The 15689-nt window shown below is 36.2% G+C and overlaps 1 protein-coding gene across 1 annotated transcript; it reads left to right on the top strand.

Annotated features, from left to right (window-relative positions):
* Nucleotides 1–1352: 1352 nt before the first annotated feature.
* Nucleotides 1353–2965, top strand: LOC131044951 (F-box/kelch-repeat protein At5g43190). The gene has a single exon (XM_057978446.2). The coding sequence runs from the start codon at nt 1504–1506 to the stop codon at nt 2764–2766; it is 1263 nt and encodes a 420-aa protein (XP_057834429.2). The 5' UTR covers nt 1353–1503; the 3' UTR covers nt 2767–2965.
* Nucleotides 2966–15689: the final 12724 nt, after the last annotated feature.

The following is a 15689-nucleotide window of genomic DNA, read 5'->3' as shown; positions in this document are numbered from 1 at the left end:
TCAAGGACAAAAGAGGCCACAACAGTAGTATCGAGAGGGTCAATTGAAGCTTCAACAACAATAAAGGCACAATCTCATCTCGGGAGGAGACACTATCCTTCTGCGAGGAGCCATTAGAATTTGAATCAAAAGCATTGATGATCAAGTGGTCAATAATAGTGTCCTTCCACCAAGTAGCAACACCTTTTGTGGCAAGAGTGAGAACAATCCGAAGCTAAGTGACCCGTTGAGAAGCATCTTTGACAGCATAAGGGGAGGCCCTCATAATCCAATGATTGAGTCCATGGCCTATCCCCAACCATAAGAACCACATCCCCAAGGAGAGGCATAGAGATGCCAATATCAACTAAAATGCGAGCAAAGGTAGAATGACCCATGGAAGATGTGGAATCATCAACTTTCTAAAATTGACCAATAGAGTTACCAATGGTCTCATAACAAGAGTGCTCCCATAAATGAACGGGAATATTAGGAAGGCGAACCCATACCAGACGCACATTACATGGTTCAGTAAGTAGATTAAAGGAAGTTGTTCAGGGATTGATAGAGAGAGAGAGTGATCTCCCCAAGCCCACAACTTGCCTAGAGCCAAATCACAATCATGAAAAGAAGCAAACGAAGCAATGAAAAAGCCTTTAACACAAGGGAAAAGCTTAATGCTACGAGCAACTAAAGGCTTCTAAGAATCACTCACCCAGTGGCAGAGGTCCAGGAGAGAAGGCCAAAACCCAATTTATATGCAAACCAACACACAATGTTGGAAGAAATCAACATTTTCCACAACCTCCTGGCCACATACCACCATAGGGAAGGTTTTGGTACAAGAAAAAGGATGAATTCCCTTGGGGGGATGAGCAACAGATCTGGCCACACTTACTTAGACCTTAGCACCCACAAGATCACCATCGGTAGTAGAGGCAACGATACCAGGAGCCGCTACAACTCCTGCACCCATGACAATACTACCAACACCCACAATAGCCATAACACTAGGTAGGACATCAACGTGAACACCCAACCCACCAGCAGTAGCGTTTAGCTGGAGAGATGTGGCAACAACAGTCAATGAGCATGTAGTGGCAACGACAATGACATTGACAGAGACGTTTGAACAAGGTAGGGTAGGAAAACTATTAGGAGCCATTTCAAAATTTATAAATATTATGGAATGGGTTTAAAACTTGCCATTGTCTTCATAGATATGCTAATTGTTACGATTAAAATAACATTTTTTTTAGGTTACCATTGAAATAAAAATATCACTCTTAAAAAAAATAAAATAAAAAAAATTCTCTTAAATTATTAAATCAACCTACACTAATAAATCATTACTTTTCCCAGTTAACAAAGAAATGTCTGTTATGAATCACGTAACAGTGTAATGTCCAGTCACACTACATTAGGGTTATTTGAACACAGTACATTCTTTTCCGATGGCAGTTAACTGCCATTGGAGAAGGTTCGCACTGAAATGAAGAGAACGGTTATTTGAGCGAGCTGAAAATGGCGAGCATTCCCAGACTGAAAGCAGGAAGCAGTGCAGAGCTGGTGGAATGCCGTGATGAGCTGATCACTGAAATACTTTCAAGGATTTCAACCAGAGATGTGCTGAAGATGTCCACAGTGCATAAGAGATGGCGCTCACTCATTTTTGACCCATCTTTTGCACATACTCATCACAAGAATTGTCACCGAGAATCGATGTTTTGTTTCAGTGACATTCATGGACAATCGATTCGATATCAGTTCCGCTATTACAATTCACAAACGGGTAATCTTTCCATTGTTCCTTTTTCTCGGGAGGGCTTAGACAGTTTTTTTCAAAATGGGCACCTTTGGCTGTTGACCGCATCAAATGGGCTGATGTGCTTTCATCTATCTGCGACAAAGTATTCGAGATTTTCCAGCGAGATCCCAATGTTGTGGGTGTACAACCCCGCGACAATGTTTTTGAAAAAATTGTCAGTGCCTTCTAAAGTGGATGCAAGCAATGCATTTTTTATTGAAATTTGTTATACGCAGAATACTCTAAAATTTGTGATGGCAGGCTTCTCTGTCGCTGAAGAGAGCCCATATACCCTGGTGTTTGATTCTCAATCAAATTCGTGGCATGAGGGTCGGCCTTTATTGCGCTCTATAAATCTAGACGATTATGTAGGGAAGCCACTTTTTTTTAATGGTGTCATTTATTTTGCTGCTAGAGTCGAAAGCATAGATGCAGAGGAGTTGAAAGAAATTAGAGATGTAGAGGCCTTGTTTAGAGATGACGATGATCTTTTATACATGATTATGGGTTATGATGTGAATCAAGATCAATGGAGCTTTTCTATTTTCATTCCTGCCTCAGTAGGGTTTCCATATTGCCTCACTGAATGGGAAGGAAATCTATTAGTTTGTGCATCTAATTCCACCCACGAGGAAAACCTATTTGCATTGGCAGCAAACTCCACCCATGACCGCAATCAGAGAATTAGATACAGCTCGGATGAGGGTGATGGGCATTTCGTGTTCTGGATATTGGATACAGAACACAAGCTGTGGATTCGAGAACGAGAATTAGATTTATCACATGAGTTTCACACTAACTGGATGGTATCTGCAAGCGGTGGTGTAGTATGGTTTATATGTGGTTACAATTCTGTCACAGTGTACCAAATGAAGAACAGACATTGGTCCACTCATCGACTAGACAATTCTCTGGCTTCGCGGCAGCAGCTAGAATATATATCATGTATATCTTTTGAGCCTACCCTTTTGTCATTTTGAAACTCTTTGTGAAAGTGGGAGTTGGATTACAATTTTGCTGCTGTTTGCATTCATGTAAATTTTTGTGTTTGTGAGACAAATAATCTGGACTTGAAAAATACTTCTGAGTTAATTGATGACGGTCTGATTCAGTTGAGCGTAGTTGTAAGTACTGTCAAAGTGTAACAGAGGCAGCACCTCCAGGATTGCTTCTTGTCTATCTTTCTACCATTCACACCTGTCATGTTTTGCCTTAAACAATTTGCTATTTAATGTTCTTGTCCATTACAACCACTCACAAGTTTATGAATTTTTTCTTAGTTCTGCAGCATGAATTTAGACTTATGCAGACGAGCAAAGTTCGTATTGAAAATTTCTAGATATTGATGATAAAGTTCAAGTCATAAACCTAGCATTATTGAGCCATAAGTAGTGTGTTGATATGTTAGGAATGGTATCTACGGATTGGTCTCAGCCGATTAGTCCTGTGAGAGATAAGACCAACACTGAATGAGAACTGGAATTTCATGCGTTATGCTGACAAAACATAAAGATTTTGGATTAGAGGTGTTAAAACTTAAACCCATGTTTAATGTATCCAGTGGTATTGATGAGCATACAGAACAGTCTGGACATACTGGGAAGCCTAAAGATTCTCATGTGCCCATGCAGGTTGCTCTGAAAATGAAAAATCTATAATATTGGTGCAGCTTGTCGTTGCATTGTTTACCACCATAAAAGACAAGATGTAAAATAACCTTAAGGGAAGGCCATTTTACTAAATAGATCCAGTTTTTATCCAAAACAGAAAGAAAACTATACTCCCTTGTTGGAAACAACTTACTGGATTTTATGTTCCTTTTTCTTGGGAGGGCTTAGACACTTTTTTTCAAAATGGGAGGTCTGAGCTATTTACCGCATCAAGTGGTCTGATGTGCTTTTATCCACATTGTCATGTGGGCATCCTTGTGTTTTGGGTGTACAACCCTGTGACAGTTTTTGACAAACTTGTCATCACCTTTTGAAGTGGATGAATATTGTGGTCTTATGATCCATACGATTATTTAGGTATTCCACTTTTTATTAATGGTGTTATTTATTTCTCTGCTAGTGTCCAAAGCATAGATTTAGAGGAATTGAAAGAAATTAGAGTCGTAGAGGCCTTGTTTAGAGATGACAAAGATCTTTTATACAAGATTACAGGTTATGATGTGAATCAAGAGTCGACCAATGAAGCTTTTCTATTTCCATTCCTGCCTCAGTAGGCTTTCCATATTGCCTCACTGAATGGGAGGGAAAATTATTAGATTGTGCATCTAATCCCGCCCACAAGGAAATCTATTGGCAGCAAGTTCCACCCATGACTGCAATTGGAGAATTAGATACAGCTCGCAAGAGGGTGATGGGCATTTTGTGTTCTGGATATTGGATACAGAACGTAGCTGTCGATTCAAGAATGGGAATTAGATTTATAACATGAGTTTCACACTTCCTGGAATGTAGCTGCAAGCAGTGGTGTAGTATGGTTTACATGCGATTACAATTCTGTTACAGTTTACCATATGAAGAACAGATAGTATACTCTGGCATCGCGGCAGCGAAAAGATGTCATGTGTGTCTTTTGGACCTACCCATTTGTCATTTTGAAACCCTTATGTGAAAGTGGGTATTGGTTTACAATTGTGGTGCCATTTGCATTCATGTAAATTTTTCTCTGTGTGTGTGTGAGACAAATAATCTGACCTGAAAAATACTTTTGGGTTTGGTTTATGACAGTCTGATTCAGTTGTAAGTACTGTCAAAATGTAACAGAGGCAGCACCTCCAGGATTGCTTCTTGTCTATCTTTCTAGCATTCACACCTGTCATGTTTTGCCTTAAACAATTTGCTATTTCATGTTCGTGTCCATTATAACCACTCACTGGTTTATGATTTTTTTTTAGTTCCGCAGCATGAATTTACACTTATGCAGACAAGAGCAAAGCTTGTATTTAAAATTTCCATATATTGATGATAAAGTTCAAGTCATAAACTTAACAATGTTGAGCCATCAGTAGTGTGTTGATGTTTTAGGCATGGTATCTATGGATTGGTCTCAGACGATTAGTCCTGTCAGAGATAATCAACAGTGGATGAGAACTGGAATACAATAATATTCATGCTGTATTCTGACAAAACATAGAGAGTTTGGATTAGAGATATTAAACCCTAAACAGAGCAGTCTGGACGTACTGTGAGGTCTAAAGATTCTCATCTGACCATGCAGGTTGCTCTGAAAATGAGAAATCTACAATACTGGTGCAGCTTCTCGTTGCTTAGCTTACCACAATAAAAGACAAGATGTAGAATAACCTTAAGAGAAGGATATTTTACTAAATAGATCCAGTTCTTGTTGTTGGCATTGGTGGGTCCGATATAGTATTGGGAGTACCATGGTTGAAATCTCTTCGCAGACACATCCAAGATTTCAACGACATGGAGCTTGAGTTTACTCATGAAGGTAAACAAATTGTGTTGAAAGCTATTGAAAGTGAAAACCCACAGGTTGTGGCAGCCAAGTGTATGCAAACTTACCTTGTCAATGAGAGACATGAGCTGACTAATCCAGAATTCCCAATTGAGATAGCTGATCATTCTCATGATGGTGATAGAGATTTGGTTGATGACTCTTTGAATGGGCCGGCCACACAAGAGTTGTTTGTGTTGGGATGGCATACATTCTTCATTCTTGAGTTTGTCACCTATTTCTCTTGATATGGCAGCGATATCTTTGTTGATTGGTGACTTCATATTCTTTGATTCCTTATGGACTAATGGCCGACCTAGATGGAGTCAAAAAACACTTCCTGATTTTGCAAGGACTACATCACCGATTCAGGAGTGCGGAAGTGTGGAATGATTTGTTTTGATTGGCATTGGTTTGATGATATATTTCATATCATCGATGTTGTTAATCAGAATTATGACAGCAAGGGTTGATGGCCATCTGTGTTGGTTTATTGGCATATGAGAATTCATCTTCTCGTTGTCTTGGTGTCCTACATGTATGGATGGTTACTTAAGGAGGATTGGTTGACAAACTTCTTCTTCATCCCTTATAGCAGGTTCTACATATTGATATGGGATCTAGGTATTGATTGGTAGTTGCATGGATTCCATGTTGTTGCTTCACAGATTGTGGTGTAGGGTGTCTTGATCAGAGTGGAGCAGTGGGGTGCTTGATGATTGCTTGAGGGCAAGCAATACTGGGAAGAGAGGACTGTAATGTCCCCTATTTTTATTCCTATAGATTAGAACGAATTTAATAAAGGAATGTTGAGAATAAATGAATAATTGAAAAATGAGCCTAAAGAGCTGAAGTTTAGAGTTAATATATTTTAATTATTCATTATGTCTAATGAAGGGACCATTTTATGTTACAACGTTATTTATGTCTTCGTGTCCTACATTTATGGATGGTTACTTAAGGACAACTGGTTGACAAACTTCTTCTTCATCCCTTATAGCAGGTTCTACATATTGATATGGGATCCGTGTATTGATTGGTAGTTGCATGGATTCTATGTTGTTGCTTCACAGATTGTGGTGTATGGTGTCTTGATCAGAGTGGAGCAGCAGGGTGCTTGAAGATTGCTTGAGGGCAAGCAATCCCGGGAAGGGAGGACTGTAATGTCCCCTATTTTTATTCCCGTAGGTTAGAACGAGTTTAATAAAGGAATATTGAGAATAAATGAATAATTGAAAAATGAGCCCAATAAGCTGAAGATTAGAGCTAATATATTTTAATTATTCATTATGTCTAATGAAGGGGCCATTTTAAGTTACAATGTTATTTATGTCTTGGTGTCCTACATGTATGGATGGTTACTTAAGAATGATTGGTTGGCAAACTTCTTCATCCCTTATAGCAGGTTCTACATATTGATATGGGATCCGTGTATTGATTGGTAGTTGCATGGATTTCATGTTGTTGCTTCATAGATTGTGGTGTATGGTGTCTTGATCAGAGTGGAGCAGCAGGGTGCTTGATGATTGCTTGAGAGCAAGCAATACCGGGAAGGGAGGACTGTAATGTTCCCTATTTTTATTCCCGTAGGTTAGAATAAATTTAATAAAGGAATATTGAGAATAAATGAATAATTGAAAAATGAGCCCAAAAAGATGAAGTTCAGAGCTAATATATTTTAATTATTCATTATGTCTAATGAAGGGGCCATTTTAAGTTACAACGTTATTTATTCTAGGCATTTAAAATTAATAAGAGACAAATAATATTGTTTAAGTTGCCTAAGTCATAAGACCTTGGAGGAAGTTGCAGCTTTTTGAGGCTTATAAAGAAGGTTGATGAGAATGATTTTTCATTCTTTTGGTGATCAAATTTTATTCTCTGCAAGTTAGTTAAGAAAATACCTCCCAGGATGCAAACCCTGATAAGTATCTCTTCTGGACGCCCAGTGGTAGTCACAGCATACAGAGGGCCCAGATTTACAGCTGATGCAATATGCTTAAGGCAAATACCATGTGGAAGGGGAATTGGGCTATTACTGGGGCAATCTGAAGCATATGATAAAAGTTTATGGCGCCAATCAAGGACTGAAGCCTCACACCAACCCCAGATAAATAATTCGTAGCACTGAAGGAGAAATCGCAGTCTATATCAGACAAGCATGCATGCGATCAGATCATCATTGCAAGGCGATTTATGAAGAATCTTTGGGTTAGTTTTAATGGAGTGCGATCTGGTATGTGGCCTGCTTTTTGTTTATATTCTCTGCCACAAACAGTAATAAATACTGAAATCTATCAAAACTTCATAGTCTTTCATGTAAGTGAATTCCACACTAACAAAGGAAGTCTCAGTAGAAATTGCTTATGTTTCGAATTTCTCATAAATTGTGTGATTCAATTCTCTTTGTGGAAAATTCATCAAAAATCTTAAATTTCTCAAGAAATCTTTAGTTAGAATATTTCAGAACAGAAATGATGAAATAGCAGCGTTCATATGTGACTTCAGAACACAACTCAAAAGGAGGAGCCCTCAATATAGAAACTTGTGGATTTTCTCATTTTGAGAATTTTGAAGAGTAGAAGGAAGTGGAAGGGAAGTGTAGTCACCCAAAAGAAAATTTCTACTCCAATCAAGTATTCAAATAGTTTAATGCTACATTTTGGTACAGAATGAAAAAACACAAACTCTCTTGCCGTACTATGGCAAGAACGAGTTACAATAGTTCAATTATGTTAGCTAGAAGGAAAAAACACAAACTCTCAAGGAAAAAACAGGAAACTATCTTGCCTGCTCCAAGAATGAGTTACAATAGTTCAATTATGTTAGCTAGCAGTCCTGCTGAAGCCACAGAGGAGACAAGGCTAGCTAATATCAGCATGGCTTAAATAATAACAAAACTCCAGAGGAGAGAAGTCCTACTGAAGTCACTCTGTTGATGAGAAACACCCTGGATTCTCAATACATTTGGTTTCCTTGATCATGGTATCCCACCTTTTAATGTGACTTTGAAATTACATCATGGCTTCTACCTCTGCAGAACCAGCAACTTGGACCAGCGTGTCCAAGAACCAGCAGGAACACCCTGGATTCTCGATAAACTTCAGTTTACAAAGTTGATATGACTTTCTGTTTGGCCAAAGAAAATCAGATATGTATTTTGAGGAGTATTTTGGCATGTGAGGCAATGAAAGATTTGGACACATGAGCCTGTGTGTTGGACTTTCTGCATGTGGACTTTTTGCACATTAGTGAATTGATTGAGAACGAACAACTTACTTTTGCCAAAAAGGAGATGAGAGTGTGTTCATGCCATTGAATCTAATATGATTGAATGACCATCGTAAGATTACCTAGAGTCATAGCTTGAGTGAGCATGCAAATGTTGTTTGATTAATAGGATTGAACGACCTCCGTTCCTCTGCAAACTAACAAGGAAATCACTGGCATTCTCTATTCAAATGGACACACACCAAAGGTAAGTCATTGATTTCAGTACATCAAACTCAATGGTCTACTGTTTTTTTGGGCTCTGCCTAATGGTCTACAGACCAAAGGTAGGCCATTGATTTCATATGCTTAATTTCTTAATATTATGAACTGGCAACTGCTGAACTGAATGGAAAATGCTGAGAGCTTACTATGGCTTTGATGGTCTAAAGGAAGTGTAATGGGGAATATAATTAATTCCCGAGCTTTTTATTTAATCTCATAATATGAATCATCATAAACTTAGAGATAAACTACTGGATTTATTTTTAAATTGGTACTTTTAATTTTAACCTCAGAGGGTTGTGAATTATGCTTGAATGAAAATGGAAATACCAAAAACACACAGGCTCATGTGTCCAACACTACAATATTCTTGGTATCATAAATTCGTTACCATGAAAGATTGTTCAACAGTAGCAAAATACAGTAACTTTTATGTGGCGTGCTGACAATACACTTGATACCAGAGCAATGGAAATTGTGGATGCTATTGCATAGAAGAAGAAAAGGAACACCTACTAAACTATTTAAATAAAAGGTGTATTTTGAAGGGAAGCCTTTCTTCCTGTATATTAGGTACTCCTGATAAAATATTTAAAATCCTTCAGAAAAGAGACATTAAGATGATCTTTCTTCCTTGAGCAAGCTAAAAAAGTGTCAAAAGACCTATCAATTGTAAACAATTCAGTGGTCTTGACACGATTAGTGCTCACTTTAAAAATTTACAAGTGAGATCGGTAGATCTTTAAAATCAAGATAACAGAGCAAAGTTGTCATGTCACACATTTAAGAAGTAATGCATCAGCTTAAGATGAGCTTTTTGACAAGACAAAGCACCGCACCTATATACAAGACAAAAAATTGCAATAGAGGAATTTTGGGTAAGGTGTTTTTGGAAGCTGTAGTGTCTGAATTTTTTTGTGATACAAACTTGAACTGTGACGAAAGGTTACACCTTTGACTTATTTTGGGATTCCCCTTACCTTTGACTTATTTTGGGATTCCCCTTACCATCGCCTTTTCAATAATCAATTTGATAGCCTGAAACACTAAATTTGGTAATTATCTTCACTCAACAAGAAATAGAAAATCTCGTTGAGACATTTCAATAGTTCAATGATGTTTTTGCTTAGTTGTATGGCGGTGCAAAATGAAAGTGAAAAGGCATTATTTATAGTACTTCTCAGAAATGATCAAAAACAAGCTGATGGCATTTGGAAAATTTAAGTGGTGCATTCAACATTCATTTCCATAAGGTCAAAACTGTTAATTCTTATGGGCAAAAACCATAGTCCTCAAATTTTACATTAGAATTAATGATTGAAAATTTGATTGACAAACTATTTGGAAAATTATTCAGGTTGATCAAACCATTTCCTACATAATCCCATGAGAGAAAAGCGTGCATAGAGGCGTATAGAATAACTATATGCAAAGATCAAAGACATACCACAATATAACACAATATGTACCTTGCGAAAATATTGGGAGTTACAAATGAATTTGTGAAGACATCCTTGATTCACTAAAAATATGAGAGAAACATGTAAAAGCAATTTGTACTCTCAATTGGAGCATTTGGTTTGACCAAGTGATTTTCTTATTTAAGGAAATCCCATGTAGAATATTGGAGTTGCATGCTTGGGTTTAGGCATGTGAATTAGGAGCATGGTTTTGTAACTCAACATTGATTTTCTAGTTTGTAAATTCTATAAATCAAGTGCTTGAGATTGGAATTACACTTGTGTTATGATATATTTCTAGAGAAAGGTTATGCTATCAAATTAATTAAGGTTGAAAGCAACTCATAGGTGCTTTAAGGATTGGTTCTCTGAGAGTGCATGTTGAATGCAAAAAACGGTTCTTTGAGGTGCATGCTATCAAATATGATAGAGGGTGAAATATCTTTGAGCACAAGTTTTTGCTCTATTTATTGTAATCTTACTATTGTATAATGTATTTGAGCAATGGTGTTGCTAGATATTTCAAAAAGGTTTCCTAAGGTAAATCTAGTGTTATCTATGTGGCGATGCTCAAATTTGTACCTCAATGTTGTACTTGCATACAAACCTACATCAACATGGGAAGTTTTGTAAACATAGGGCGTGGCTTGCAAGATGATCTCCAAGATTTTAGAATTCGGTTCTTCATAGAATATTTAAAGAATTTTTGAGTGTGAAAGAGGAAAGGAAAGAAGAAATCAAGAAAATAAACTCTAACTAAAGTGGTGATACACCAATAACAAAATTCTCACACTTGCATATGACTTGTTTTACACAAGATTTGTAATCATGAAACGATGAAAATATACATGTAGAAATAAAAGGCAAGATTTGCACAATCATAAATTTGCAAGAGATTACAGTGCAGGTTTGTAAACCAATGCCATATACAAATTACAAGAAAGCAAGAATAAATTTACTAGCAAAAAAAGGGAGAGAATAGTTCGACAAAACATTGTATCTCATCCTGATAAATAATTCAACAATTAAATGTGAAAGGAAAAATGTCCAATCACAAAATTATTTTGATTAAATACAACTTGATTATAGAAGTTTGTTATAAAAGGCACAAGCATAAAATCCAATAGAACTTCGTCAATAAAAGAATCTTCCCTTTTTTTAAAATTGTCCTTATATATAACCATAGAAGAAGAGAGAGCTTTTAGAGAAGATGGGAAATTTAAAAAGAAAAAAGAAAAAATAGAAAAATATCCATTCTCTACTAGATGGCAACCATATCTCCTACTTTATTGTTCTTTTCCTTTTGTGTGCTCTTTCTTATTTCTTATAGTTCACATTTTTTTGCAAACTAGAGTTTTATTAAATAACCCACACACTCACATCATTCAATTTATATAAAATATTCCAGGTCAAACTAAGGATTTGCATACAACCATCAATTCCCTTCACTCGTCAATCAAGAAATCAAATCAAGACTCTTACATGGCCAAATCACCCAAGTACACCTTCCCGCCATCAAACTCTTTATACTTAGTGAAACAACCCTGCTATGAGGTAATAGGAAAACATGCAAAATCAAGTTCTATCAACAACACATATTATAATGCATGTGTTGATCAAGGCAATAATTAACTCTTCTTCAAGAGGATTTACTGAGTCTAAATCTGATAAGTTCTTTTTATTTTTCTTTTTATCCTCTTTGCACTTCTTGTGGAAGTGACAAAGTTTTTTGCTATCTATTAAAGTGTCTTGAATTTTCCAAGAGATATAGATCTCGGCTCGTCTTGCTTCTTGTCCTTCTCCCCTTTCTTTTTACATTTATCACAAATTGCAAGAGCCTCCTTAGCTGTTTTGAAAGTTTTCCTCTACATCTCTTCAGACAATAACGTTGCAACCACACCATCCATCTCAAATATGGTAGTGGTACTTCCAATGGCCATGACAAGGTGGTTCCACAAATTCAAAAAATAACACAACAAAGCCATACACTAGTCCTACTCTTCCATTATACCACCAATGAAACTCAACTAGGCAACAAACATATCAAGGATATTTGGGTGACTTGGCTATAGATCTTCCATCCTCCATTATCAGAAAATACACCTTCATCCTCTGGAACATCATATTTACCAAGGATTCAGCCTAATAAATTTGACCAAGTTTATTCCATAGAGTTGTTGATGTAGTCTTTTCATGAACATTTAGTAACATGGAGTTAGCCAAATAGAGTCTTATAAGACCCTTAGCCATTTGAACCATTTGATCCTAGTCTTCTTGTTCCACGCCCATTAGCTCTTTAGATATAGAAACTCGTAGGCCTTTTCAACCAACATATCCTCCATCTTGAGTTTTTACAAATCAAAGTTGGGCCCCATTGAACTTTTTCATTTTTGTCCTCTCATATGTGATAACCATCTCCTTCCTGCAACAAAGATTTCAAAATGCTCTATGCAAGCTCCTAGTTAAAACAAATTTAGTTCAAAATAACCTCTACCCAATAACTAGGACCAAAGTTGACAAGACTCTAATACCAAATGAAAGGAAGCAAGGTATGCACAACACACTTCCTCGACCATTCTAATGAGGATATTTTATAAATTTTTATCTTTTAACGATTATAGCGATGAAGATGCACAATACACAAAATATTAAATAGAATTACATGCAAGTATAAAATCATACAACACAAGTTATATGCGGGGAAAATCCTTTTGGATGAAAAAAACCACTCCAAAAACTTGTCCAATATATTACCAATTAAAGGATGATTGCAAACACTTGCAGAGCAAGTTTCTTCTAAGTTTTTACAATGTTGATTTCTAGAATAATTTAATAACATTTTAGCAACGCAGCAATACCTCCAAATGGGCAACTTACAAATTACTCCACAAGCATAAAAGTTATAGAGAATTACAAGCAAGGAGTCTTCTGCAGGAAAACATAAGAGGTGGGAATTTAAATCCACATGGAACAATTTCCAACATCTTTTAGCATGCAAATAACACTTGTATATGATTATTTGTCACTTCTTTCAAACCTCCAAAATTGGGTGCTCCAAAGTTGCTTGAAATATGTATGACAAATGCTCTTACACATCTTACAATTATCATAGAAACTGCCATAAGTGACAACATTTATAGTTGTAAGAGAATATATTATAACTAACTATTGGCAGTTGATTATGTTACATGTCATAACTCAACTCAAGTTCCTACATTCGATATGCAAGATGTTTTGCAACATTGTAGACACTTAAAATTTGCATCACATGCATCATCCATTTTTAACATGTCAATTTGTCCCTAACCTGACCTAATTTTCCCAATTTTCCTTCTTCCTATTTTGACCCAAATCAACTTAATTTGACCTCATTAAGGTCTTCGAACATCAGTTTGACTAACGTGCCCTCTTAGGTTTAATTAATTCATTAATTAATGGAGCCTCTTTTTTACTAATTATTCCACCCTAATCTTTCATCATTTCATCAAACCTGTTCCCCTTGTAAAATTAATTAAATAATATTGCATTGTTTGATTAATTTCAATTTATCCCCTTTAATTAAACAATTTTAATTGATTAATTAAAGGTTCATTTATTTTAACCTATAGTTGAATAATTCATTATTCAATTATCTAATTATGCCTTCGAATTAGATAAATATCTTTATTTATTTAATTTTTAATTGGAAACATCTTCCTAATTTTTGAAAATGACAACTTTATCTCAAGAAATATCTTTGATTTTCGAAAATCCCAATATCTCATTATTTTTCAATTCTTAATTTGAAAATGAGGTATGCATCCCCAAAAATTTGTTTTTTACTTTTTCATCACTTTTTCCCTCTTCTCCTTCATCCTTCCACAAATGGCAACTCTAATGTGCATTCGATCTTGTCCGTCCACCCGATTAAAAATCTTTTTCAATCTTGCCCATCCATTCAAGTCTCCGATTTTCTATAAATCGGGACCTCTCCTTCAATCAATTCATCTAGTTTTTATGCATTGATATTCTGTCAGTCTTAGAATCATATAATTTCATTCTATCGCATTGTTACTCTGTCTAGATAATCATTTTTAATCACACAATCCGAGTAAGGTTCGCATATCAAGCCCCTTTGCTTTCACCGTTTTATGCACCTGACTTCTCGAGAGCGACATATCTACATTAGAACCAAAAGGAAGAGCAACAAGGTCTAACTGAAGAAGCGATGGATGGTATGCATCCATTTCATACTTTGATTTAGTTACTTTGTTGGTAGGATTAGGAAGTTTAGCTTGCAATTTGAGTTTATGTGATTAGGTTAGATAGATTCCATGCATGTTTTGGTTTTCAAAACTAATTTCTGTTTTTCCTCGTCCACATCTGGTGAACCCGATGTGAAGCGCACAGAAATTTGACATCTTTTATGAGTTTTTGATCGATTGCAGGTACTCGGAAACTAAAAAACATTGATTTCTATGTCTGGCCCAGGTTATGCACAGGTGGTTGTGTTTTCTGCGCAGGTGGTTCAATCTACTGCATAGTTGGTCAAATCTGATGCGCAGTTGGTCAAAGAGAGGGTTTAACCAGTTTGTTTGATCTTGTATGTAGGGTTTGACTGACAAACTTGTTATATGCAGGGTTTTGAAGTGATCAAAGGATATTTTGTAAGATATAAAGTTTAAAATTGAACCACAACTCTCATGTAGGACCTAATTAACCATTGGATTAACCCTTTCAATTCATGTTACAAATTTCATCTAGGACCTAATTAGCCATTGGATTAACCCTTTCAATTCATGTTACAAATTTCATCTAGGACCTAATTAGTCATTGGATTAACCCTTTTGGTTGAAGCAACAATCTTCATCTAGTCCTAATTAGGAGGCTAACTGAACTTTTGATTCAAGCAACAATCTTCATCTAGTCCTAATTAGGAGGCTAATTGAACTTTCGATTCAAGCAACAATCTTCATCTAGTCCTAATTAGGAGGCTAATTGAACATTTTATTTCAAGTTACAATCTTTTCAAACTTCAAAAAACAAGTCTGACAAAGAGAACACAAGTAATAACGAAGGAGACTTGAACAACAGTGTGAACAATGTCAAATGAGACCAACCTTGCACCTCGATAGCAAGATCAAAGCTTCTTTCACTCTCCTTTTGTCTATTTATGCTTAAATTAGGGTTTTATTTGTCAAAATTAAAAATTGAAGCTATGTCAATTTCCTGCACAGGTAGTCAAATCTCCTGTGTAGGTGGTCAAATCTACTACATAGGTGGTTCAATCTGCTGCACAATTGGTTCAATGTGCTGCGCACTTGGTTCAATTTGTTGAGCAGTTGATCATCTTTTGGGCAGTTGGCTAGTATGCTCGAGTTAGTCAATCATCTTTGTAAAATCAATTAGATTAGAGTTTCATTTTAATTTCCTAGGTTACTAATCAACTTCTTGTAGCATTATGGCATCCATGGGACGAAGATTGGAATTCACAAACGACTAAT

The sequence above is a fragment of the Cryptomeria japonica genome, chromosome 1 (assembly GCF_030272615.1).
Source record: "Cryptomeria japonica chromosome 1, Sugi_1.0, whole genome shotgun sequence".
Taxonomy (NCBI): Eukaryota; Viridiplantae; Streptophyta; class Pinopsida; order Cupressales; family Cupressaceae; genus Cryptomeria; species Cryptomeria japonica.
The sequence above is the reverse complement of the archived record's forward strand: the minus strand, read 5'-3'. Positions and strand labels throughout refer to the sequence as shown.